At 37.2% G+C, this 27,845-nt stretch overlaps 1 protein-coding gene across 3 annotated transcripts; it reads right to left on the reverse strand.

The window, feature by feature from the left end:
* Window positions 1-721: 721 nt before the first annotated feature.
* Window positions 722-26,834, reverse strand: ttbk1b (tau tubulin kinase 1b). Of its 3 annotated transcripts, XM_084096259.1 has the most exons (17): window positions 26,689-26,820; window positions 25,009-25,099; window positions 23,809-23,952; window positions 22,721-22,868; window positions 21,218-21,291; window positions 21,003-21,143; window positions 20,811-20,915; window positions 20,151-20,230; window positions 19,649-19,709; window positions 19,372-19,464; window positions 19,082-19,207; window positions 17,942-18,096; window positions 17,601-17,814; window positions 17,315-17,490; window positions 15,453-15,969; window positions 3,784-5,123; window positions 725-2,956 (listed from the first exon to the last, which is right to left on the reverse strand). In XM_084096259.1, the coding sequence occupies exons 3-17, from the start codon at window positions 23,914-23,916 to the stop codon at window positions 2,512-2,514; spliced, it is 3,783 nt and encodes a 1,260-aa protein (XP_083952385.1). In that variant the 5' UTR covers window positions 23,917-23,952; window positions 25,009-25,099; window positions 26,689-26,820; the 3' UTR covers window positions 725-2,511. The 3 variants fall into 3 exon arrangements, with proteins under 3 accessions (XP_083952386.1, XP_083952385.1, XP_083952387.1); XM_084096260.1 differs by lacking the exons at window positions 20,151-20,230; window positions 25,009-25,099 and having other exon boundaries at window positions 722-2,956; window positions 19,649-19,714; window positions 26,689-26,834; XM_084096261.1 differs by lacking the exons at window positions 21,218-21,291; window positions 22,721-22,868; window positions 23,809-23,952; window positions 25,009-25,099; window positions 26,689-26,820 and having other exon boundaries at window positions 20,151-20,243; window positions 21,003-21,141.
* Window positions 26,835-27,845: the final 1,011 nt, after the last annotated feature.

A 27,845-nucleotide genomic window follows, 5' to 3' on the forward strand; every position in this document is an offset into this window, starting at 1 on the left:
CCATCTTAACAACTGTTTGTGCTTGAAAAGGTTGTTCTGTCCAGAGATTAGACTTTAAAATGACATTTTCAATGAATGAATGTTATAAGTGTTGGTTAAAAAAGGTTAATAGATCCAACAGTTTCTGGCTGTGATCCTTGAACCAGTCTGAGGGACACAAAGATCAGATGCGATTACATAATGTTGTCAACTGTACTATTATTGACATTTAGTATAAAATTAGATGATGCATGTAGCTTGGATCGGTATGAGGTATGCACACAGAAGACTGGAGTAATGGCTGCTGGGAATTCAGCTTTACCATCACAGGAATAAAGTACAATTTAAAATACCTTCAAATAGAAAACAGTTATTTTAAATTGCATTAATATTTCACAATATTACTGTTTTTATTGTATTTTTGAATAAATAAATGCAGCCCAAACTTTTGAACCTAATTGCTAGCCTATTGTTTCCCCACCATTATTAATGATTTTCAGGAAATGGTTAACAGAAACATCTTGAATACTGTAGTAATGCTTGCTCTAGTCTTAAGGACAATAAGATCAAAGATGATGTGATCACATAGTGTTCTGGCTTCTCTGTTATTGCTTAAATCTTGTGCAGATGATTCTCAATTCACTCTCACTTTCACACAGCCAGGACATGCAGATTCCCTATGCAGAACATCCACTATTCTTTTCTGAAAAGAAAGCAAAAAGATACAAAACCATCAACTGAAACAGTGATGAAACTTGCGTTTATTGAATGGCATCATTGATAATTTGTAATAATTTTAAATTGTATAACTCAGAAAGGCTGCTCCTTAGTATAAGTTAGTCAATCATGATTCATGAAACACATTCATGCATTATTCTCTTAAAGCGACACTCTGAAAAGAGATGACCAACCACGAGGAGATGTCTTTCCTCACATCTTGCCTGTATTAAGAGCAGAGAGAGTCTTCAAAGTTCTCTGCTGATGGAACATTCTGTACAGCAGAAAGTATTTTCCTTTTATTTCATCCAAACAACAGCATGCAATGGTTTTGCAGTGGGGCATGGTTCAAATCAAGCACTCCCTTTAAGTTAACTCACATATAACACTGGCTAGTGTGCACTAAGGACATTTTTCTCCTCTCCTCCGTTGATTTGACAATCTTCATGAATATTCGGGTTTTATTCCAAGCACAGGATGGGGAAAAACACCAATGACTAGAGCAGGCATGAAGGAAAACTCTTATAGCACCTTAGTCATTTAAACTCCACGTCAGATTACCGGCCTTTGAACACATGCTGTAGACACTCGGGAGTAACAGTACTGCATAAAAAATAACATCCTAGAGCACATTTACACACCCCAGACATGCTGCTTTATTCTCCTTGGTGTGTGTCATTTTTGAGAAGCTTTGATGTTCTCTTTGACCTTCACTCAGCTTCCTCCAGTGTTCTTTGAACTGCAAAAGTTGCATACAGATCAGTCTGAGACTGAGAAAAATGCAACTAAGTTAATCCTATTTTCATCCATTCATCTTTTGTTGTTTTTTTGGAACAAAAATATAAATTTGTTTTTCAAAAGTACTGCTTACATTATCTACAGTTTTGCAAAAGACGATAAACAGAACAAGCATTTCCAAATGCATACCGCTGGTCCGGGATCCGGTTATAAGTAAATTTAGCAGACGGGTGTCACGGGTGGATTGATCAGAGAGAGAAACACATACAGTGGGCGGGGCCAAGATGATTATAATGATTGACATCAAACTGTAGCAGCAACATTAGTCATCAAGATTACATTTAGGTATTAATACCAGATTTATGTACCATATGACATTTTCCCCCCAGTATATTCTGCACAGAACTACCAAGTCTAGGTGCATATGATTATTATAATTATGTTTGAGATAAATACAAATTTTAGCACACAGTAATTGACTTGAGGCTGTCCCAAACACCAACTAGACAATTTGGGACTTTTGATACATTTTAGATTTTTGTAAGTTTAAATAAAGCTATCTTTTTTCCAGTTTCTGATATTGTGATGTTAGTCAAAAACAGTTTGGGAAGTGATATTCAAATAAAATAAATGGCATGTACAGTAATGCATTTAAAAGCTTTAAAGCTGCAGTAAAACCCGATTCTAACTTGTACAATGGGATTGATTGTATTATTGAACATGATAGTGACATTAGCGCCATGGACAGAAGGATAGAGCCTGTGGAAGCTTTGTTGTGATGGCAGCAATTATTTCCTTTGCAGGTTTAAGGCATGTGAGGTGTGTTCATCAGTCCAACACACTTCATTAATGACAACTCGCCCTCCCCTCACACAGTTTTGTACACTCACTGTGTGAATGAATGTCAGAGGTTCTCCTCATCAGAGGTATTTCAGTAGCTGCTGCAGTCACTTGGCTGAATAACGAACATGTTTGGTTGAATCTGTTGTGTGTTGTGAGAGGTGCAGTCCAACACTGATGATTGTGATGATGATGATGATGCTGAGGATGAAGATCATCTGGAGGAATGCAGTGTAATTATCTCGTTGTAGTCTTTGAGTCCGGTGGGTCTTTCTTCGCTTTTTGAGATGAGGTTGATGGGTGGGTTTTGCTCTTTTTGGGGGTGGAGTCCTGAGGTTTGGATTTGGACTGCGACGGGCAAGGAGGTCTGGGCTGCTGGGGCTGTCGTTGCGTTTCATTGGCTATAGGCTGTCGGCGAATGCGCTGAGGCGAGGGGCTGTCGGTGCGAGAGGTGGCGTGGCTCCGAGGGGAGGTGCTTATGCTTCGAGTGGAATTAAGAGTTAAGGTACGAGTAATAGTACGTGTGGCGGTCCGACTTCCCTGTGAGTGGGAGGGGCCTGAAAATGGAGGACGGGGTGGAAGTGTTTTTGAGGGGCGGAGCTGAGGTTTAGGTGGCTGCTGATGGATATTTGTGTGCAGACTTGCAGACTTTTGAATCCTGGGATTGACAGAACTTTTGGTTCTGTTGGAGAGAGGAAAGAATGAGTCATATCACTCAGAGCTATTATAGGATAGTCTGTATAATTTTCCTTACATAGTCAGTAAAAGTCCCAAGCTAAATCTGAGGTTCAGTTTTCATAACTTTACATTTCACATTACGAGCAAGAAAGTTCAAGAAAGTAAGTAGATTTTATAAACAGACATCCAAATGTGATGATGCCTCTGTCCTAAAATATACAGGCAGCTATGTATTTTGTATATTTTTATATAGTTTTTTTAATATCCTTTAAATTTTTTACTTTCTGTGCGTTATAACCCACAATTAGAGAGTACTGTTAAACCAGGAAAGAATCATAAAAACTATAGCTAATAATTATTTTGTTATGTATATTTATAATTCATTAAATTTTGCTATACTTATTTTTTATACTCTTTTATAATTGTTTTCCACGGAGGGAGTAAGGGAATTATGTATTAACAAAAAAAAAAAGGTCCAGCTTAAAAAAATAATAAAAAAATATATATGTACATCATTTTGTTACATATATATTTATTTAATTTATCAAAAAAAATATTTTTGCATTTTTTCCTTCATTATATATTATAGTGGACCACGAGATGGGATTCAAACTGCACTGCCCACAAGTCTATCGGTTCTGGCAGGCACATTTTATATTTGACTGATATATAAATACATATATCACAAACACATATCCCTAGGCCTTTAGATGGAAAGGTTTATAAGATCATAAAAAACGTAAATCCAGTGAAATTCAGTGTGTTCAAACATTTAACTGGTAGTGTAGATTCAAATGAATGACTTCTAAATTGCAATTCTGTTCCACCAACCTGTATTGAATGAAAGACACAGATCTCTGGGTTGGCAGGAGGGTCGTGCCCCCCAGTTGGTCAGAAGACCCCCTGATGGGTGTGACAGGCCGAGGGATTCTGCTCCTAATTCTCCCATCTGCTCCTCTCTCTCCTCTCTTAGAGTCGTCTGATTGGTGGGTTTCATCCTCAGATGCAGTGGTTGAGAGTGTAGGGGAGGGCGAGGAGGCGGAGCGAGAACGAATCAGATGTGTTTGTTTGCGCTCCAGAACAAAGCGGGCCAGCTGTTGTTGTCGGCTTTTGCGAGTTCGCTGCAACTGCTCCTGGCTCTGCGATGACTTGTCTGAGCCCATTTCCTCCTCCGACATAAGAACAGGAATACGGCTCTGCCTCTGTGGGACTGGCTTTCTATTGGGTGACTCTCCCTCCGGTGGAGACATGTCCTTCTCATCCTCCACCTCTGTATCTCTGTTTTGTTCAGGGGTCGGAGATTGACACTCTTCCTGCTCCTGTTCCCTTTGCAGGTCGACTTCTGGCACGACACCTTCTGGTCCGACTTCCATTTTGGTTTCTCTGGAGACTTCCTCCTCAATGGCTGTAGTCTCTGGCTGGTCATGTGACTCAGCTAAAAACACAGTCTCTGCTTCCTCTCTGCCACTTTTATTTACTTTTTCTTCAGCCTGTCTGCCATTTTCAGCTTCACTTTCTTCTTTTTTCCTCTCATCCTCTTCCCGTTCTACTGTAATCCTCTCTCTATTGCTCTCCTTTTGCTCTCGTTCACTGACCCCTTCCCTCTCCTCTTTCTCTCCACCCGTCACCTCACACTTAGGTATCAACTCATCCAGTCCAGGCGGGCGATGTCTGGCTGTCATGACATTGAGATGTGTCGTCTCAGCAATGTGGATGAAAGTGCGTTCCACCTTGGTGAAAGGCGGCGAGCAAGAACCGCTGGTGATTACAGCTGCAGATGTCATGATGATAGGTCTGGGCTCAGACCTAATAACAGAGGAAAGAGTCCCAGGTTCGGATTCCTCTGGTATGGGCCGCTCTCCCTGCGGTGTCAATGCGGCGAGTGTTCCCTGCCCGTCTCCAGGTGAGACTTGCCCGTTACCAGCAGACACAAGCACCAGCGTGCGTGAGCCCTCTTCCTGGTCGTGGTCCCGGTGGGCGGGGGCGAGTAGGGTAGACGCAGCGCCCTCCGGACTTCCCTCACTACTGCGCGGGCTTCCTTCACTACCAGAACCTCCATCCTTTGCACCCTCATCTCTGAGATCGTCAAACATCAACACACCGGACACAAAGTCAACTCGCTTCATACGCGTCTGAGAGGAAGACGGTGAAGGTTCGGCCACTGCGATCTCCTGTAACAATGCAAGAAAAAGAGAAAAGAAATGAGCGAAGTAATGTTAAAAGAGCTGGATAAGTTCAAATTAGTATTAGTATTAGAAAAATAAATATTTTTTTGCTTAATGCAATTTCATATACAACTTCTGTCAGGACCACTATCATCAAAGATGATTGAAAATTAGCATACAGTTTGGATTGGTGGTATGGTTCTGTTCTGGGAAGAACTCCCTGCAGCCTAGCAAGGACAAGAGAAGGGACAGCAGCAATAACCCCCCTTAGGGTAAACAGAACAGAACCAACATAAATGTATTGCAGAAATCATTAATGTTCAATAATGTAATGTACAACATGATTCAAGAGAAATGAGTCTGAATCGAAGAGGAATATCAGAAGGCCAAGTCCTGACTGGATGAGAGGAGGAGCTGGGGATGGAGGAGGGTAATTAATTAGGGTAAGCGAGCTTGACTGATGTAACCTGCCAGAACTAATGCTGCGATTGATTTTTGATCAATTTAATGCATTATTGGTGAATAAAAGTATCATGAATGGTAGTATGTATTGAAAATTGATCAAAAATGTATCATTAAATTGATCAAAAGTTCAAAATTTCGAAAATTATAATAAAAAGTGATTAAAACTTGAACTTTTGATCAATTTAATGCATCCTTGCTGGATAAAAGTATTCATTTCCAAAAAAAGCTTAAACCTTTGAACAACAGAACGTTATTGCAAATCACGTTTGTTGGCACAATTTACAGACTTTTTCAAGCTGTTTGCAGTAATGAACAAATCAAACAAAAGTAATTGAAATAGCTCAGCTATGTGGTTTCCCCAAATTCAACTGAAAATGCAACTTTGAAGACTTCTGCAGTCTCAAAATTATTCAACCCCCTGAATAGAATCCCTCCCAACAGCACAAATCTGCAAAACAGGTGTTGTCTCAAGCACACGTGATGCAACTAATCAAGAACTTCATTAGTTGCACCAGGTGTTCTTGGGCTAGAACACATGAAATATCTGAACTAGCTAGGTTTGTTGAGTGTCATGTTTGACTGCATGTTACTAATATGCATTGACATGACAGCAAAAGACCTGGAGCAAGACTTAGGTAGTAAGGCACATACTAAACGCATGCGGTTTCCATGCCAGAACTCCAAGACATTCACCACTACTGACCCAAAAGCACAAGAAAAGTCAGCTCCAATTTGTTCGAAATCATATAAATAAGCCACAGAAGTAATGGGATTCTGTTCTGTGAGGCGATGAAACAGAACTTTTCGACCCTACGGATCAGCGGTATGTCTGGAGGAAGAAGAATGAAGCATACTGCATACATACAATTACTTTAGTTTGATTTGTTCATTGCAAACACCTGAAAGTCTGTAGATTTTGCCAATAAACCTGATTTGCAATGGGGGTTGAATAATTTCGATCACAACTGTATATATATATATATATATATTTAAATAAATAAAAGTAATTAAAATATAATTTTATATGCACAATAAGAATACAGAAATTAAAAAACAATTTTGGACCACATTGTGAGAGAAGAGACCACAATTTAGTCATTTTTCTGATTATTTACTTGTGATTTGGTTGTATACAAGCTTTGCAGGATTGTCTTTTTAGAATGACATACATAGTTAAAAAGGCACAAAAGTCCATTTTACAGTGTAATATTTTTTAAATGATTTAGCCCATTTGTGATTTCAAGTGTAGACTCTAAGACAGTGCTCAGCCAACAGTATGTACAGCGATGGGCACAAACAGAGAGAATGAGACAGAGGAATGTGTTAGTACAGCAGCATGTTCAGCTATCTGTCCAAAGACTTATACTTTTACAAAAGCCAAAAATACATGCTTGTACATAATACTATTAAGTCTACTATATAGTCCCTATGGTGTTTATTGCACTAGCTATTTTGTGAAAGACTCTTGCAGTTGAAGTTTGACCCTGATTCACACGTGTAACGCTTCTATGAGCAGGTCTGGGATTAGCTGATGATGACGAGTAACATTTATCAGCAATAAAAAGTCCAGCGTATGATATAAATTTTGACTCAAAAAATGTCTTCAAATTTCTTCATAACAATACTGATGTGTGAGAAGCCATCTACATGGTTTTAGACTTTTCCCAGCACGTTATTAAATAGATAGAAAGAATACATTTTTACGTTTTTCTATACAAACAGACGTTGCTAAACGCTGTTTCACGCTGCTCAAGGTTTGTCTCTGGGGAGTTCAGACAAGCTCAAAGATTGACCCAGTTAGAGACAGAGAATGTGAGAGGTTATGAATGTTGAATGGCATGAAGCAGGACTGCAATGAAAAGCTGTTCGGCTTATAATGAATTTAGCATAAAACATGGTACTACATGTAACAACACTAAGATTCAGAAGTAATGGACATCATTATTTACAGTCTCTCAGTAAAGCAGAGAAGAAATTTGTGACTCTTTAAATCTTTATCAGCGTGGAAACACAAAATTTCTTCATAAGAAATTGAAAGAATTTAAATATACTAATAAAAAGATATTTGTCTTGTCAAGATTAAATCTGATCAAATGTGTATCAGCACTACCTTTCAAAAGTTTGGGGTCAGTTTTGGATTTTTAAAAAAGAAATTAATACTTTTATTCAGAATGGATGCATTAAATTGATCAAAAGGTAAAGTAAATACATTTATAATGTTACAAAATATTTATATTTTAAATAAATGCTGCTCTTTTGAACTTTCTATTCATCAAAAATTCCTAAAAATGTATCACGGTTTCCACAAAAATATTAAGCAGCACAGCTGTTTTCAACATTGATAATAATAAGAAATGTTTCTTGAGCACCAAATCAGCATATTAGAATGATTTCTGATGAAAAAAGGAGAAGAATTTGTGATGGATCCTGTGACATTGGGAAATGGCTACTGAAAATTCAGCATTGCCATTACATTACATTACATTACAATTAATATAATAAAAAAAAATTCAAAATATTACTGTTTTTACTGTATTTATGTTTTGGTCAAATAAATGCAGCCTGGGTGACCATAAGAGAATTCTTTCAAAAACATTAAAAATATCGTCAACCCCAAACTTTTAAACAGTAGTGTATTTGATGCCTCATCAATTAACAATCTTTGGGATGCAGAAATCCTTACTATTACAGGTACTATTATCCTGCATAACAAATAAAAACCCGGGTTCATTTACAGCTGAGCTTTTGTATACATATATACACTCATTCAGTCTGTGCTACTCTTCTCCGTTAGGAAGACATTTGGATCAGCTGTTTCACACAATTCAGACTACAAACTCTTCTGAAAATACACATTACAGTACATTGGTGATTCCAGATAAACAGTGGTTGGTGTAAATTGCATTAAAACACCCAAAGCAAAGCAGCACAGATGCCAGGAGCCAACTGCTATGAACACTGAGTTCCAAACCAATATTACATAAATAATGTTTTTTTTACCACTCAGAGTTTGGTGCAGTTGGCCCAGCAAGGCAAATTATAGATTAAGAAGAAGAAATTCTACATCTTCAGCAAGATGGTTCGCATATGCATTGATATCCAGCATTGAGTCATATAGCATTTCTACAGCATGAATTTTAAGTGAAACATTAACACACTGACAAAAAGTCAATCTCCCAACAGATATGTACATATCTCAACTGAACTGAGGCTAAAGCGATAATTTCAATAATGTGTGAATGCTACTTAATTTTTCATAGGAAATATCTAACACTTGTGCACTAACCAGGCACAACCAACTTGTCTGTCTGACACAATCAGCCAATCAGAACCAGTGTTTTATTGTTAACTAAAATGAAAACTATTAAAAATTAGAAATGTTACTGAAATAATAACTAACTGAAATAAATGTTTAAGTTGAAGTACTAAAATTACCAAAAAAATAAGTTAAATAAAAATTACAAAATCGCATAACAAAATTACTAAAACTTAAACTAAAATTAAAAAGAAGACAACAAGTATAAAAATAAAAGCTAATTCAAAACATTAATAAAAATTATAATAGTATGTATGTATTTGTAAAAAAAACTTAACACTTGTCAGTTTATTGCATCGTGCTTGATTACTACACAATATGTTATCTAATTTCTATGACACCGATACTGCGCTTCTGCATTCAAAAGCTTATTTATGCATTGATTTATGTGACTATTGTGACTTTAAACACTAACGTAGAATGTCAAGTCTAGGCCCAGGAACAAAAATGGCAACATTCATTTGCTGAATGATAAATTATAGTCAAGTTCAAATATCTGCATGTGTGCATCAAACCATTAATGCATGTGTGACAAAACCAAAGAAAGAGGCTCAGTCTTCCTTTTACGCTCCTATTGCCTTGATCTCTATTGCACTTTGATATATAATATATATAATATATCTCTATTCCAGAACTTTAGAAATTTCTCAACTCACTAACTATTAGTCAGATGTCTTGACATAGAGGATGTTGTTTATGTCTTTCTTGCCCTCAGATAAACACTGCTTAAGTTCACATAGAACCTAATATCCCTCTATCTGAAAGCAATATGCATATGTTTATGTAATACCGACTTAAATAATTATGGCAGAGAAAATCATCTTTAAATTTATTTTTATAGCTAATATGGAAGACAATGTGATATCACAATTAATCTAGGCTACATGACCAAAAGTATGTAAACACACACCAAACCGACATTCAATTGTTAAGCATATCATTTTTTAAACCATGGCCATTTACCTAAAAATGTTTAGGAGGAGGTTGTACGGCTGTATACCTGGGCTGCGTTTAACTCCACTTTTAGACATATACTCGTGAACTTCCCTAAGCATTTCCCCTCTTTGGGATCCCCATCGCCATTATGCGTTTAACTTTGTCAAGTGGGCGAGGGAAGTTTATTTGGACAGACAATCGTCTCCTTAATTTTACCAAGGGAGTAAATCTACTCAATATGTACGCTTCAGGCAGATCCATAGACCATGTAGATGATTTTAAGCAAAATTGTTCAAAGCCCATAAATACAATCACTTGTAATGTAACGTAATTGCTACTGTTGACCAATAGGGGGCACTGACACCAAATTGATCGGGTGTGGTCAGTCTTGAGTGATAATTACACACATAAAGTTTGGTGTCAATATGTCAAATATTTTCCAGAGATACAGCCTCAGATGCAGTTTGGAATTATGCCATCAAATGCATTGATGCAGTATACGAAAATGGTTTTGTCTATTGACACTAAATCCACAACTTTTTGCCGACATAGGTTTAAGATGATCTGACTCGAATTTGGTGAAAATCGGATGAACTAAGGGGAGTTCGAAAAATTAAGTTTTTAAAGAAAATCAAAATGGAGGACAGGAAAAAGTGAAGTCTGACAAAATTGGTATCTATCTTCTCAGCATGACTCAGATAATCTATTAAGAGCAGTATCATTACAATAGGCATGCTGCACCAAATCATAAGAGACCAGTCTCTTGATTTTTGGTCAAACTCTTCAGTAGTTATAAGCAAAAATATCCATTTTCTTATCTCCTGACCACTAGGTGGCACAGTGGCGAAACACCGCACATACCCTCAAGTTATGCTTGTGATTATACGTACCAAGTTTGGTCTGGATACGAAACAGCATTGCGGAGATACAGCCTCATGTCTATTTTGGCGTATTCTTCGTCAAATCTGTTTGACCATTATACGAGAACGGTTTGACAAATCAACTTGAATTCAGAATTGAAAAAAACTGAATTTTTGTCTGCATCGTCTAAAGATCATCTGGTTCGATTTTTGTAAAAATCGGACGGACGGTCTAGGAGGAGTTCGCAAAAGTTCAAAATGGCAGATTTTTAGTTTCTAGCCCTTAAGGTTCAAACAGTATTAGCATAAATGTGAGTGCAAATTTGGACAGTTGGTGGCACTAGAGGGATTGAGTTAGAGACTCTAAAATTGCTGTCGTTATTGTTCAGACTGTCCTCTATCTGTGTGCAAAATTAGGCGGAAGAAGAAGAAAGAAGAAGAAGAAGAAGAAGAAGAAGAAGGAGAACAAGAAGAAGAAGTATTGCATTTAAACACATTGCAAGGGTTCCGCCAGTGGTGGGCAATCGCGCAACTTAAGCAATGATGCACATCCGTGTAAACGAGATGGGGGAAAGTTAGCAAGGGAAGGGCATAAAAAAAGTAGAGTTAAATGCAGCCTTGTTAGTAAAGGATGTAGCTGAAACAGCCAAATTCATTAAATAGAAATGTGTGTCCACATACTTTTATCCATGCACAGCATTTAATTCAGGCCTATTACTCACACATTGGACATGTGTACACACAACTCATTCTCTCTTTCTTTACTCATTTTCTCTTCTATAAATTGAAAACACTCTGCTTGAAATGCCAGAGGATCCAAGCAACTGGATTATTTTATAGGTCCAAAGCCTTTGAACCCTGCACATGCTGTATATGATTAATGTCACACTTTCTCTCGGCTACGAAAGACCCCAATGAGAATCTATATAAAAAGATCCATCAGTTTAAATTCTGTCATGCTTGCTTAAGAAAGCCATTCATCCCGCCTGGAGGTGCATGTTGTGGCATTTGACAGGTTCTATATATGCTGAGATCATATTGATGCGAACAGACTGTGCAAAAATAGCTTAGCAAGCACTCACTGTCCTTCTAGTGTCCTATACGAACAAACAGCAGGTGAACGCACCCTTTTTAAGTAACTGCTTTTGGCCGACATTCAACATTGAAAACGCAATCACACTATCAGCCAATATCACATCTGTCCTCTTACACAGAACATGATGGTGTTATGAGATTCTAAGAGGCCAAAGCAACAACAACAACAACAAAAAATTATATTCTCATCACTTTAGTCAATGTGCCCGTCCCACCTGACACCAGCAGCTCTGCAAACATCCTCTAAGGAGGTAAAAATGATTTTTTTTTTTTTTTTTTTTTTTTTTTTTTTACAAAATATTTAGTGTACAGTGTCTTTATGAGTAAATACATCTTACAGCATTGTACATAATTGCTTTGTTTTGGAGAATAATTTATCTTTCTCCAATTGTCCCAAGTAAGGGGAAAATTCACCCAAAAATGACAATTCTGTCATCATGTCATTCCATACCTGTATGAATTTCTTTCTTCTGTGGAACATTAAAGAAGATATTTGTTTTCGTCCATGCAATGAAGAACAATGTGGTCCAAAAACAGCACTGACTTTTGGACATTTTTCAAAATATCTTCTTTTGAGTTCCACAAAAGTCATAGGGGTTGGAACAACATGAGAGTGAGTAAATGATAACACAATTGTAATTTAGGGTGAACCGTTTAATTTAAAATATCCAATAAACCTTTCAGTGTAGCTAGAGAGGATCTCATATCTCGCTGACACACACACACAATCTCTCACACACGCACACGGATCTCACAATCACAGACCAAGTTTATTGCCCAAGCTTCCATAATGATTTCTTTTCATCTATGGGCACAAAAGCGGGCACCGTACTCCTCTTCTATTAAAACGGCACCACACGTGTGCATCTGTGTACGTTGATGGTGGGTGAATCATGTCTTGTTCATAAGTTTGGCCAGCATTTGCTGAATGTGTAGGCGTGGTATATTTAGTACAGAATGCCGGGCTCTGGGGTTGCCCTGCAACAGGGGCATGTGTCTGCGATGGGCGTGACGGTGGGCGGGGCTGCTTTCAGCTGAGCGGCTGCGCTGAATGGCCGCTGCCCCGAGGGCGGGGTCGTGGGGGAAGTGCTCCGTGTCCATGGTATTGGAGGAAAACACGTACGACGCCAGTCTTCTCAAATGGGCGGGCCTCGGGAATGAGTGATGTGGGTGTGGCCTGTCCTCCTCCAACTGAAAAAGACCAATAAGAGTGGAGGAAAAGAGGAATCAGGCTGAGGAAAAACTAAAACGCGAAGTATTGAAAAAAATCGTGTTTTTTGTCTTTTTTGTGTGTGATGTGTGATGCACACACAAAAGCACACCAATAAAAAACAAGTGATATACGATACATTATATCAAATGGGTGGTACAAACACATAGATGTGCTGTAACTCGTTCAGAGGACAAGACCAGCCCACATCTGTCTAAACGCTAAAGACAGGCTTGATTAAGCTTAGGTGTGAGTGAATGTATGTTCTACATGTTGTGAAGGAGCCACCGTGTGCACACAGACCCCTGGACCACCGAGGTGAACGTGATTTCACCAAGTACAACATGTTCCTTGATCAACGTCTTTGTTGATCCTGGAACAACATTCCGATCAACCAATCAGATTTTTGGGGACAAGATTACAGTTTATGTCTAGTTTAGGCTTACAACCAGGGTTAGGTGCTTCTACATCAGTGTTATTCACCTATCATTTACCTCTCATTTTTGATCCCTCTGAGTAAAGATAGGGATTAGGACAAAATTTTCAGACAGAAATGATATTCCAGGATCAACAAAATATGTTGATCCAGGAACATGTCTTACTTGGCAAAATCACGGCGACCGTATGACCAATGAGCAAACTAAGCTTGGCTGTAAACTGTTGAGCATGACGTGCACACACACACACACACACACACACACCCATAGAACCCTAAAATATGCAACTAAACACAAATGTATAGGATTACATAACACACTCACATATACATCAGGGGGGCGTACATACACTCATTTACAAACAATGTATGCTAATTATCTTGCAATACAAGTTATGAGTATCTTAAAAGAGACTTTTTTTTACTTTTTCTTGACTTGGTAATGTCATTATGTAAAATATGACATTGTACAATAAAAATAAAATGTAAAATAAAATACCCTAACCCACCCAGCAGCTAGGAGCAAATGCTAGTAGTATATCCTAACACTTAAACACAACCTAAACACACACACACACACACACACACACACACACACACACACACACTAGAGCACCCAGTAAGGGATATCATGTACAACAACACTTGTACATTCGTTCATATTAAATTAATGAATACAACTTGAAATGTACACAATTATTATTATTTATTTATTGGAAAATTCAGCTTTGTATCACAGGAATAAATTACATTTTAAAATATATTAAAATAGAAAACTGTTTTTTTTTTTATTGTAATAATATATTTTTTTTATCAAATAAATGCAGCCTTATTGAGCTGAAGAGACTTCTTTCAAAAACATTAAAAAACCTTATCGACCCCAAAAAGGTAATATATTATAAATATAATATTAATAAATTCTGTACCAAATGCATGTACTAATGTTCACCCTTGTTGTAAGCTGTTACCGTTTTATTTATTGTTTATTGTGTTTATTCACAAAGATGGAACAAAACCAAAAAACAAACCAGTGTACCGAGTACAGACATAAATTAGACAGGTGTTGGGTCCTTAGAAGCATGTAGTCTTTCTCTAAAAGGCTTATAAAGACAACATGAAATCAAAAATGGCCATCTTTACTTTTAATAAAGTAAACTATTAATTTGATCTATTCATCGTTATTCTAAAAAGCCTAAATAACAAATAAAAAGTAAAAAATAATAATTGCTCTTCCTCTGAAATGACAATCCTTTCAGCCCATTTGCTACAGTAATTTTTGTTGTTGTTGAATATCCTATTTCACTCAGATTTGTCACATTACAAAACTAAAATGAGCTGTGTAGTAAAATTCATGTTGACTGTGGAAAACAAGCATGTACTCGCAGACCAATGGCATGTGAAAAAATTATAACATGCAATAAATTATATTTCAAACTAGACTTAAAATTATAGGTCAACCAAAAAAACACCTTCATGTTGTTCCAATCCCATAAGACTTTGGTTGATCTTCGAAAAACAAATTAAGATAGTTTTAATTAAAGATTTTATTCAGGCTTTTATTCACATATAAATTCACGCGCTTGGTTCTCATGTGTGCGTGATGCATGAAAACCCATACATTAAAATTAATTTAAATCTGTAAAATCATATAAAGCGATCATATCTCTTCACAAGGTTTGGATGAAACCGCTTGATTAATATAGATTTGTTTTACGACGCCTTAACCTTTTTGGATCTTTTAAGTTATGGTTACCTGGCCTTTCAATGGAGTGACAGAAACATCTCAGGTTTCATTAAAAACATCTTAATTTGTATTGTGAACATTAACCAAAGTCTTATGGGTTTGGAACAACACGAGGGTGAGTAAATGAGGACAGAATTTTCATTTTTGGGTGAACAATCCCTTTAAGCTTTCAAAAAGCTGTTATCAGGGTGCTAAAGATCATCAAACATATAAAGTGATAAGGTTCATTAATACACACACTTGCCCACACATACACACCCAGGTGTGACTTACCGGGCCATCAGGTCCAAACGGCTCCGACTCCCTCCTTCTTGGGCAGGTTTGAGGCAACGAGTGACAAGGTGAATGGGCGGGGCTTGGTCCCAGACCCTGCTCCTCTGCTACAATCATCACCCCACGTTGAGTTTTGGGCCGTACAACAGCCTCAGCTCCACCCATCCCGTGCACCGCTCCTCTCCTTCTTCTCTCCTCATGGTCCTCAAGAGGGCGTAATTCCTCTGGTTCCTCATCTGTGGTGCCTGAGGTGGTGGGCTCTGCCCCAGGATGGAAGTCTTTCAACTCAGTTTCTTTATCAATCATCACCCACTCCCTGCTGTCAAAGTCCTCCTCTTCTGCTAGCGGGACTGAGCGGATGAAGGCATTGCTGTGGGCCTCCTGGTCACCGTCTGCAGAGACATCATGGCGGCCACCGGCCAGTCTTTCTCCCTGTCCAGCGTCTAAAGAGAACATCTGAGCAGGCTGGGAAGAATAGACGTGCCTGGATGGAGAACCCAGCATGTCCAAACGAGAGCTGCCACAAAACACACAAAGACTAAGATACAGAATCAACTGAACAACAATGTATTTAAAAGTATTTAACTACAGAATACTACTGTTATTTTGTTTTGTTTTTTAAAGAAAGTAATACTTGTATTCAGCAAGGATGCATTAAATTGTGTTTAATTTAAATTTCATAAATCAAAGGTCACAGTAAAGACAATTAAAATGTTATAAAAGAATACAACATTCATTTGATCTTTTAAGTTATGGTTACCTGGTCTTTCAATGGAGGTCAGGTAATCAAATGAAAAGGAACAAATGAATGTTGTGCTTTTGAACTTTCTATTAATCAAAGAATCCTGAAATAAATGTGTAATGCTTTCCACAAAAGTACTGGTGTTTAATTTCTTGAGCAGCAAATCAGCATATTAGAATGATTTCTGAAGGATCATGTGACACTGAAGACTGGACTAATGACGCTGTAAATTCAGCTTTGCCATCACAGGAATAAATTACATAAAACATTTATTAAAATAGAAAACTGTTATTTTAAAATGTTATTAATATTTCACAATGTTACATATATTCAAAAAATCAATGTAGCTTAAGAGAAGCACAAAATACTTTTTTCAAAAAATCTTACCTACCCCCAATTTTTTAAATGGTAGTGTATGTTTATCCACAATAAAAATAAATTTTGAATAAAATTACAGCAAAATAACTATAATAAATTTATATTTGTGTTTCATCGAGTCAGACGCTTTAATCTCTATATCCCTAAAACAAATTTTCTGAAATTTACTGTGTTCAAATGTTGTTTGGCATAATTAGCTACAATGTGCTATTATTTCTGTAAACCTTTAATATTACATTTAATAATTAATAATTTAGACACCAATAAATATGGTCAAATGTTTACTATATCAAATATTATAATATTTATCTCTAATAATAATTAACAGTCCTATGAGATAATTTCATAATTATATAATTAATGATAGATTAGTCAAACATGTCAACAAAAAGGGTTGAAAAAAAAAATATCTTAAGATTATACTTCATTATACCCATTAAAAACTGCGTTAATCTTTAATTTAACTTTTCCTAAGAATTTTTTTTTGGCATGCCAAGCCATTTTGATTTTTTAAAAATGCCATATGTTTCCATAATAAGACAAGCATGCACTTTCCTTTCAGTAAATTCCCAGATGCCACCCGAAATGTCAGTGAAGAATGTTATAGTACAAAACAAAAACCTTACATGATTTCTTCTCAGAAAGCCACTTTTGAATGCTTTTATTACCAACAAGACACATGAGGTCGAGTGTCCTTTAGAAAGCTAAATGTCAGCCAGAGGGATAGAGTGATGAATTTTACCGTTTATCTGCACCATCTCCTCTATCCTCTGCAGCAGACAGGCGGTCTGATTCTGGGCTGTTTACTCTCCGGTACCTTGGAGGGCGGGCCTGAGCGTCTGCTTCTCCGCCCCTCGCTGGGGAAACTGACCTCCCTCCTCCGGCAGGCTCTTCCCCATCCTCTGATGCTACTTGTGTCTAGGAGGAAAAGTCGTTTTAAACACTTAATTGATCTAAAAGCATGTTTCAAACTAATTAGAATCCAATTAATTTGAATAATTGGGCATTATACATAAAAAAAAAAGTACCTTACTGATGCTGATCCTGAGTTTGTTACGATTGAAGTCAGTTTCATCCCATCCTTCACCAGCAGGTGGGGCTGGAGCAGGTTCGCTAGGCCTCCTGGGTATCAAAGCAGGTGGGGCGTTCTCTTGGTCATCTTCAATTAATTGTTCATCTTGCAGAACATCATCAGTGTTTTCCCTCGGTAATTCACCAGGTACCAGTGTCACATTCACCACCCTGAGAGAGACCATTCAAAGCCATATCAAAATGGCATCCATATCATTCAAAACCATATAAGAATCACAGTCATTTCAAATCCCATTGTGGAAATGGTCTGATACTGTTGTAATAAGCGTAATCTTACCCCACGATGGCAGCAGTTTGCCGTGTGTTTTGTTGCGGTGGTGTGTGTGTGCTGGTGGGGAGGGCCGTATCTGTTCCAGATTTTTCCCAGTCATACGGCTCATTTTCTGTTATCACCCTTTCTTTCATGCTGTTTTCAAATACTGACATTAGCAACTAGACCAGGAAGAAGAAAAGAAAGAAAATTAATTTTTCATATATATATATATATATATATATATATATATATATATATATATATATATATATATGAAGACCTCCGATGCAAAAGCCTCTGAAAGTCACCTCTGTCAAAAATGAGATAATAATATTGAGTGAATGCTCTCCGCACATGGTATACGTTCATCAAATACTTTCACTTCAGACTCACTAAATCCCAGCCTCAACCCATTCAGAAATGCCGGTACTTGGGTAGAAACCTATAGGAGCCTGATAAAAATGTTAATATTAAACAAAAACTTTAGACAGACTTAGAGGCTTTTGCATCTGAAGTCTTCATATATATTGTATATATATGCCGTGCAAAAGTTTAGGGTTGGTAATGTTTTTTCTAATGTAATTGTAATGTAGTCTCTAATGCTCACCAAGGCTGCAGTTACAGGTATTTGATTAAACATACAGTACAATTGTTTTCTGTTTTAACATATTTGAAAATTGTAATTTATTCCTGTTATGGCAAAGCTGAATTTTCAGCATTACTAGTCACATAATCCTTCAGAAATCATTAAATTACGCTGATTTGGTGCTCAAGAAACATTTCTTACTATCAGTGTTCTTACAAAAGTTGTGCTGCTTAAAATTTTTGTGGAAACCAATGATTTTTTCAGGATTCTTTGATGAATAGAAAGTTTTAAAGAACAGCATTTATTTGAAGTAAAAATCTTTTTGTAACATTATAAATGTTTTTACTGTCACTTTTGATGTATATAAATATATATATATATATATATATATATATTCCTTCATCTTTTTTCTCTGACAACCACAAAAAATATTTCCCAAATTGAATCAATATGCTCATTAAGCTATGTACAAACATCTAGCAGTTGGTCTAACTAACTGTTGCCACACACACAAAAAATTCAATAAGGAGGTAAGAGCACAGGAAGTGGGTGATTAGAGGTGTGTGTGAAGGGTTTACCTGATAATCAGGTTTAGTGAAATAATCCAAATCCAGAACATGGTCATAGAAGACATGAAACTCAGCAGGCATGTGTTTCAACAGCATCCTGTGCTCATAGCGCTCTTTAATCTGTCCCACCTGCTCCTGTTCACCAGACACACATTATAGACACAATTAACAACTCTGAAGGCTTTAAATATTTTAAACAAAAGCTCTTAAGACTGAGTACAACAAGGGTTAATTCACTCAATTCAGTTCTATTTTCTTCATAGTCCCTGGCTAATGTGAGTGTGAAACAACTGTCTTACCTTATCTTTTATCTTACGCCATGGTAACTGTCCAACAGTAAACTCTACCAGCATATAAAACAACGACCACAAATCATCATGACGACCCATTTCCTGTTAAGAAGGGGAAAAAATTGGTCTTCTTTAAAAAAAATAATAAATAAATCTCATTGTATCTTATTCTGGCCAAGAATCATACAGTTAGATATTGCATAAAGCCAAATGAACATGTTTCATGAATATGTTTGGATTGTGCTTGGTCAGTGGGCGTCCTCTCTGAAGCTGACACTACACTTACCTTGTTTTTATGAGCGTTAATGGAAGCGTAGCGTACTGTTCCTCTGAACCCAGCCACCGTCCTGGGCTAAAGCAGAACATTTAAAAGAGTCTCATAATAAGAATTCATATCACTTTCATTTTATACTTTAACACTTTGGTTGGAATAAGTAAATACATAATCAAAACAAAGCAAACATGGAAAGGAAATATAAGGAAGGGTGGAGCAACAGGAATTATGTATAGCTACTTTTCATAACTTTTTGACCTTTTTTGGGATTCTTAGCCTGATTGAGTCTAATTAATTTAAGACACAGGAAGTTTCTTACATAGAGATAGTAAAGGTGTTCGATGCAGGTACAGTATGAGAAGGTACGGCAGGGGTGTGTGGATATGTCCAAAGGGGTACGTTGCAGGATTCAGCATTTGAAATTTAAGGGCACAACCATTAGGGAGGATTGTGTAATTTCTAAAAGCCTTCAGAGGGTAAAGAAGGAATCTTTCCAAAATTTTGGAAAACTCACAATATGACTGTCGCTATGGTAACAGGGACAAACATCTTTGGCGGGGGAGCATGCGATTCAACATGAGAGCCAAAACAGAACTGCAAAACAAAACTGAGAAAAGTGAAACATAAAAATGAATTCAAACATACAAATAATAACATTTATTAGTGAAAGGCAAATAAAATAAATAAATAAATAGGGATGCATGATACATAACCCACTGGAGCCATACAAATTACTTTTATGACGGATGGATGCACTTTTTTGGGCTTCAAAATCTCAGTAACTATTCACTCCCATTATAAAGCATGGAAGAGCAAGGATATTTTTAAATATAACTCTGATTGTGTTTGGCTGAAAGAAGAAAGTCATATACACCTATGATGGCTTGAGGGTGAATAAATTATGTGATAATTTTCATTTTTGGGTGAACTAACCCTTTAATGGAATTGGCCAGAAATGTGCTATCGGTGCATCCCTAGAAATAACTCCTGAAACATAAAGCATCACAACTAAATATAAAATCTGCACATGCAAGAAACAAATGTGAAAAATGTTGCTTATAAGGTACTTTCCATTGAAATAAAACATTTAAAAACTAACACAAATAGTATTTGAGTGAATATAAAGAAGGAAGAAGAAGAATGTACCACAAAATAAAGCAAAAGCAATACTTACTGGCCGCACCTCCCCATTTGTATTAGTGTACTGTCGTGCCAAACCAAAGTCCAGCATGTAACACTTCCTACAGGTAGACGGCAATCGGCCCATGGCAAAATTAGACTAAGGATAAGAGAGAGACCAGAATCAGTTGACAGAAGCCAGGTAAATGGATTGGGAAAGATAAGAGATGGAAACAGTGAGACGTACAGGTTTAATGTCTCGGTGCAGGAAGCCCACAGAGTGAATGGCTTCAATGGACTCCAAGATCTGTTTCCCCAACCGTAGAGTCGTGCTCATACTGAACGTCCCTCTAGGCATACTCCTCCTGAGATCAGCCAGATTCCTTCCCTACAGAAAGAGAGAATCAGCTGAAGTTTCTTTCACACACACACAAGAATAAGAAGTTTAAAAAAATACCGTACCTGCAACTGCATGACAACGTAATTGAACTTGTCATTTCTTCCACATCCAATAAATTTGCAAACATGATTCTTTCCTGCACAAGAAATGAAAGCAGATATTCCACTGAAATCACACATATTACAGCTTTTTCACTAATTCGCACATACGAAACACATTCAGCAAGCAGGTACAGAGGCGGTGACATTAGGAATTCCAGCATGTCCTCCATGAAGGTTATAAAGACATGTGAGAGCGGCGAAAAAGAGAGGGAGGGAGAAAAAGTGTGGTAACCTCACTTTCCTTCAATTCTTCATGCTCATTAGTCATACAGACTCCCAGTGGTATGCCTGAACTACAGCTGAGGCTAACTGCCTTGACAGGCATGAAAGTCACAGTGTGTCTCTGTGTGTGTTTCATATGTGCACATCTGAAAACATTATGATGGGCATATTAACAACAGATGAACTGTCACATATTTTTCCAGATCCTGCTTGATGCCTTGTTATCTAAATACAAAGATGTACTGTACACTACCCCATATTTAATGTTTAATGTTTTTGAAAGAAGTCTCTTATGCTCACCAAGGCGGCATTTATTTGATTAAAACTACAATAAAAAATGTTATATTGTGAAATTTTATCACAAATTAAAATCACTTTTTCCATTTTAATATAATTTAAAATATAATTTATTCCTGTGATGGCAAAGCTGAATTTTCAGCATCATTACTCCAGTCTTCAGTGTCAAATGATCCTTCAGAAATCATTCTAATATGCCTACTAAAGAAAACACTGATTCAGTGAAGATCAACACTGATCAGAAGTTTATAGAGGATACCTAAATGTTGTTTTATGACACATTTGTTGAATATTCCTTGCATTAAGCCACTAAAACAAAAATACGAGGAACAAAATCACTAAGGGCCAGATTTACTAAACAGGGCAAATTAGTGTGAGAGTTCAATCCCATAAAAGCGCGATGGGAGTGGAAAGTTCTGCGCATGATCTACTGATGATGCGCAAATGAAAGAACACAGATGCAGCCGGATCATTTACATAATGACAAACACAATCTACCAAGCTTTTTTGGGGGGTTAAATAATGGCGCAAACACCAGTAAATTGACTAGCGCAAACCATAGTAAATCACCTTGCGTGATTCATTTAAATACTCCCCTCCCATAAATGTTGCATCTAAAAGGGAAACTCCTACAAATGCATGTGCAATAAGGTCAGCCACAAAAACAACCCTGTCCCCGCCTTTTCAGCACTAATTTCTCCCTGTGTGTCTTTAGTACATCCTGACAGTAGTTTTTTAACGCCAAAAGAGGGTTTGCACTGGCGCCAAGCTGTTAGTAAATCTGGCCCTTAGTGTCTTGGAGATGGATGAGATGGATAATGGCTTAACTCAAATACAGTTTGATGCTGCAAGTGACACAATGACCTGTGCTGTTCGTCAACAGCTAACTGATTAGCTAACTTGAATATGACACTAAATGCATACACATCCTCTCAGTCTCCTCACCTTGAAGTTTCTTTAGCACAGCAACCTCCATCTTTAGCACTTGTTTGGGCTGTTGGGCGGATTCCACTTTAAGAGCCACATTCTCCCGTGACAACAGGTCGCAGGCCTCATATATCTCCCCGAACCCTCCACCCCCAATCTTCTTCAGCTGAATGCACAAACAATAGCAAGGTCAGTCATAGCAGAGCATTGATTTAACCTGTGTGTCATCATTTCCACATGCTTTGAGTCAGAGCTGGTCTCGCACAATATACGCTCTTAAAAAAAAAGGTTCCAAAGATGGTTTTCACGGTAATGCCACATAGAAGAACCATTTTGGGTTCCCCAAAGAAATTTGTGTGAAGAACGTATTAATAATCTAAAGAACCTTTTTTCCACTATAAAGGCCCTTTTGTGCAATGAAAATTAATGTTAAAGCTCCTTCTTGGATTCAAAGATGCCAATAAAGAACCTTTATTTTGAATGTACATCGTAAATAAACATGCCCTGAGAAAGTCCCTTAGCTAAACAGGACAAGTTCAGCTAAAACAGCTAAATTCACAGAAGAGAAAAGCTTTTGTGGATTGTAACAGGCAGGATTTGTTTTACATGCAGTAAATTGTATCACACAATTTGATTGCCTAAGTTATTTGAGCTGCTCCGATCTCTGAGCATATTACTAAACTCAAGAAAGATTTAATTCAATTCCTGCATTTCAATTCTAGTAGCATGCGCTGAACATATCGATTAATCTTGGCTTAAACATGCGTTATCACGTGAGTTATGACAGGATTCAGTTTAAGCCAGTAACAAATGAGTCAGACTCTGTTTTACGGACCACCATCCCCATCAAAGATATTATTACAGTAAAACAGTCACAAATCATTTCTGAGGACATCTGCTTGAAGGAGAAGTGCTATGAACTGGCCCACAACCAAATGGTTTGGGATAATTTTGGAGAGAAGCCAGACTGAGTTGATTTAAAAGCATCTGCTGTCATATGTGGACCATTTTGTCCTGTGCGATTAGGCCACAAAGGCAACAGACACTTTAGGCATCTTTATTCCATGAACACACTCCCACCTAAATATAGACAAACACACACTTACCACTTTCCAGCGCTCTTTCACCAAGCAGTTGGGGGGCAAGATGTCGACCTGCTCCCCCGCCCCGTTCATGTTTTCGTCGCCGTGGACAACGGGCCCTACGCACTGCATCGGCTGGCCAGAACTTTACCAAACCCTGCCATTTACCTGAAACACAGTCACACAACTGCTAGACTAGTATGCCACAATATTGCATTTTAAAATATTGCACTGTGGAGTCCAAATACAACTATTTTTTATTATTAATTATAATTTGAGTAAAAAATATGAGTGAAAATAATAAAAAAAAACTGAAAGAAATAACAGGGATTTGAGAATGCTTTCGTATTTGGTATATTCTCATTTTGCTTACAAAATCGTACATATTCCTCATTCATTTGTAATAACCTTTCTATTTTTTTTAACTTAAACTTTCCAGGTTTAAATCCTGACATGAAAGTATTCCCCTAAAATAATAATGAACTGACACATTCAGAAAAAAAACTTGAATGCAAATGAATAGCTTAAGGAAAATCATCATCTTTAAGCTCTAAACACAAAAGAAGTATCTACAAAACCAACCCAACACAAGACAAGTGACAACAAAAATAGCACTGTGTCTATCAGAATGAAGAATACAATACAGACACCAGAAGGAACAGACATATGTTTCTCTGGAGGTCATAATCTGGGCCTGGGCTTTTTTCCATAATCAATGAACCCTTTTTAAGGTCATACATTTGGCCAAAATAACATACATTTCATTCATTCCAACAGTCTTAAACCATTGTTGAACATGCTGTTTACAAAAACAGAGAATTCTGCAAACATTCACACATATTCAAAGACCCTGAACAAGAAAATAAATCCTCTACCGCCTCTTCAAGATTTCTGTAATGTCTGCAGCAGAGTATCAGGTATCCACTAGAGCCGGTCAGACACAGAGGCCCTGTCTGTCAGAACTGGACTACACCCTTAAGCATGCTCTCATAATGTTACAGGCACTTATTAACCATATAAAAATGGAAACAGCGATTATTTTTCACATGCTTCTAGTTTATATTCGCATACTCTGAGTATGCTTAAATCCTTAACATATTTCAGACATTTCTTTCTGTTTACCGTTATAAAACACAATCACTCTCACCTAAATTGAATTTTCTCTCTAAAGAATGCAATGGGTTATAAATGGATCTAATTAATTAAAACTGAAAAGACTCTCACCTTAACACTTCTGACACCTTCATCTGAGAAAGTTAATGCATAGCCATGTAGGCCTAGGTATTTTAGGGAATACCTCGTCTTATTCTCCACCCTTAACATCCAGAACAGCAAATCAGGATGGTATTTCAGTATACATAATTATTCATAATTATACCATCAGAAAAAATTTATCAACTTATTTTACAATGCAATGCTCAAAAACACATATAAGGTAAATGCTTTAAATGTCAGATAAATGTATCATTTATACAAATAATGCATAGTAACGTTATGGCAATGTACAGTAAAAACTGGCAGCTGTGGTTGCCAGAACATTTACAAACATAAAAAGGGATGTTACAAGCACTAAGGGATGTCATATTGTTCGCTGTATTTTACTCTCCCTAATTATATATGTCATTATATAAAATAACTTTTATAGTAAGCATAGTAAACATTACATAACAAATAAGCTTGCAACAAAAAGCATGATGATTAATCAAAAACAAACTCTCTAAATAAAATCTAAACAACTGAGACAATCATGCAAAGAATTGTGGGAAAGCCTATTTATCATAAATTATAAGTTAATTTGTACCTTTTTACTAAAAACATAATTTTAACAATTTATTGCAAGAATATAACAGTTATAATATCACTATAAAGTAATTCATACTTTTTTTTTTTTTTTTAATTCAGTATTGTACAATAAAAATTACTCATATTCTATAACACTTTTTACAGTAGCCTAGGCTACATAATAGGCCCAACTTACATTAAATCCATTACTTTATATAATGCTTAACAGATCATTTGATAATGTTCAGTCAGATGGTTTGAAATATCTTTAAATGTGTTTCATGCTGAATATCTTATACACAGACACCTGATTAAAAAAAAAACCTGGCTTTATTATTAAATTAAGTGCAGGGTCCAAAGGATAAACCTCAGTCTCATCATGCAGCAGGCTCTCCACCTGTTTGCCTGGACAACTCGTAGCCTACACTTTACCAAAATGATAATGACATTCTGATTGCATAAGAATTTGCTGAGAGCACTTCATTATTCTGAGTTAACTAAATGTCAGGCGCACAGGACTGCGTGGGCTCAGTCTCCTGACATCTTCAGCTTCTTTCTCCGCAGTGCCAAAAGGACCCGTCTGCACGGACCCCACCCAAACACGGTCTCATCCAATGAGCAGCCCTGAAGGCTAAGCCCCGCCCCCAAACCGTCGTTTGATCACCGTCCATTGGGGCAATGCCTAACAATCATCAGCACATTCCCCTGCTCGAGCCTGAAGCGAAAAGCACTTTGGGATATGTCGTTCATCAATGAGACAATAGACATATACGGAACTGGTCATTGTCAACTCTGAAAAACTACAACTCCCAATGACAGGCCACGTGAGCTGTTGACGTACAGCTGCATTATGTGGCATGTAATGTAAATTATTCATGATTTTTCTTAAGCATAAATAATATATATATAATATGGGTTAGTTTCTATTTTTGACTCGGGCCCGAGTGCCTTAACAGTTTGTCAAGACCGTGACAGATTTTGTTTCGCGTGCCCGGTTGGGCACCTGGGCCAGCGCAGCATCACTAATTGACAAGGTGCCAACATACACGGGACAAGCTGATTGCTACTGAGCAGCGCTTTGTTTAAAAAAATCTTTTGGCAAACAAAAAACGATCTACTAACCTGTTCTTCTGTCGTCGGAGTAAAATCTCAAAGTGAGAGTTTAAGGAGAGCCGCATAATTCCGTTGGCGCGACCGCTGCGCCTCTTCCCCTGGTTGATGCTGCACCATTTTCAGCCTCCTCTGCTCCTCCGCTCCTGCACTGATTCAGCATCGCACGGATACTCCCACTATGCACCGCGCACATGCGTGACAGAGGACGGCTGTTGCGTAGCAACCCGCAAGGCGTGAATCCCCCTCATCTGCAGGCTTCAGCCATTGAGGAAATTCCTTCGGAAACGTCTTATTACTAAAAAATACTAATTGTAATGAAAACGAAGAAGAAATAATCATTGTTAAGGAAATAAATGTTATGAAAATGATTTTAAATGATGCTAGTTGATGTAGCCTACTGTCTTTAACGTGCTCTTGAAAGGTGATCCTGAAAAATGCCCTTCAGAAGAATACAGAAAATTATCAATATAGGCAAGACAAATTAGTTTTCGAGTGAGACAAATGAGTTTTGTGATTCATTGACTCTTGAATATGAAGAAGAAAAAAAAAAAAAAAAAAAAATCTAGCAGTCTGTAATAATTGTCTAAAATCATCAGGTCATGCTTCAATATTTAACTGATCTCAGCAAACAGAAAATCCACAGACAAATGAGAAATCAAATTAATTCTTGAAACCTAACAATAAATATGGTAGCTTATGGGTTACACTTCTGATGGTTACCCGGCTTTACTTGGATTCTAGCTAGATTATGTTGATCAATTTTTAGCTGGTCTAAACTGATCTATCAAGCTGACCATTGCATTAAATGACATTTAAATTATACATCAATGTGCATGGGGTTGTGGTATTAAAAACACACAAGGCCTGACTGAATTAAAAGGTTAGTTCACCCAAAAAATGAAAATTGACCCATAATTTAATCACCCTCTCAAGTCATTCTAGGTGTATATGACTTTCTTCTTTCAGCCAAACACAATCGGAGTTGTATTAAAAAATATCCTGGCTCTTCCAAGCTTTATAATGGGAGTGAATGGTAGATTTTGAAGCCCCAAAAAGCACATCTATCCATCATAAAAGTAATCCATATGGCTCCAGGGGGTTAATAAAGGCCTTCTGAAGTGAACCGATCGTTCCCTGAAGCCAGTGATTACAGTTTTTAAAGTCAT

The sequence above is a fragment of the Abramis brama genome (assembly GCF_963993115.1).
Source record: "Abramis brama genome assembly, chromosome: 21".
Classification (NCBI taxonomy): Eukaryota; Metazoa; Chordata; class Actinopteri; order Cypriniformes; family Leuciscidae; genus Abramis; species Abramis brama.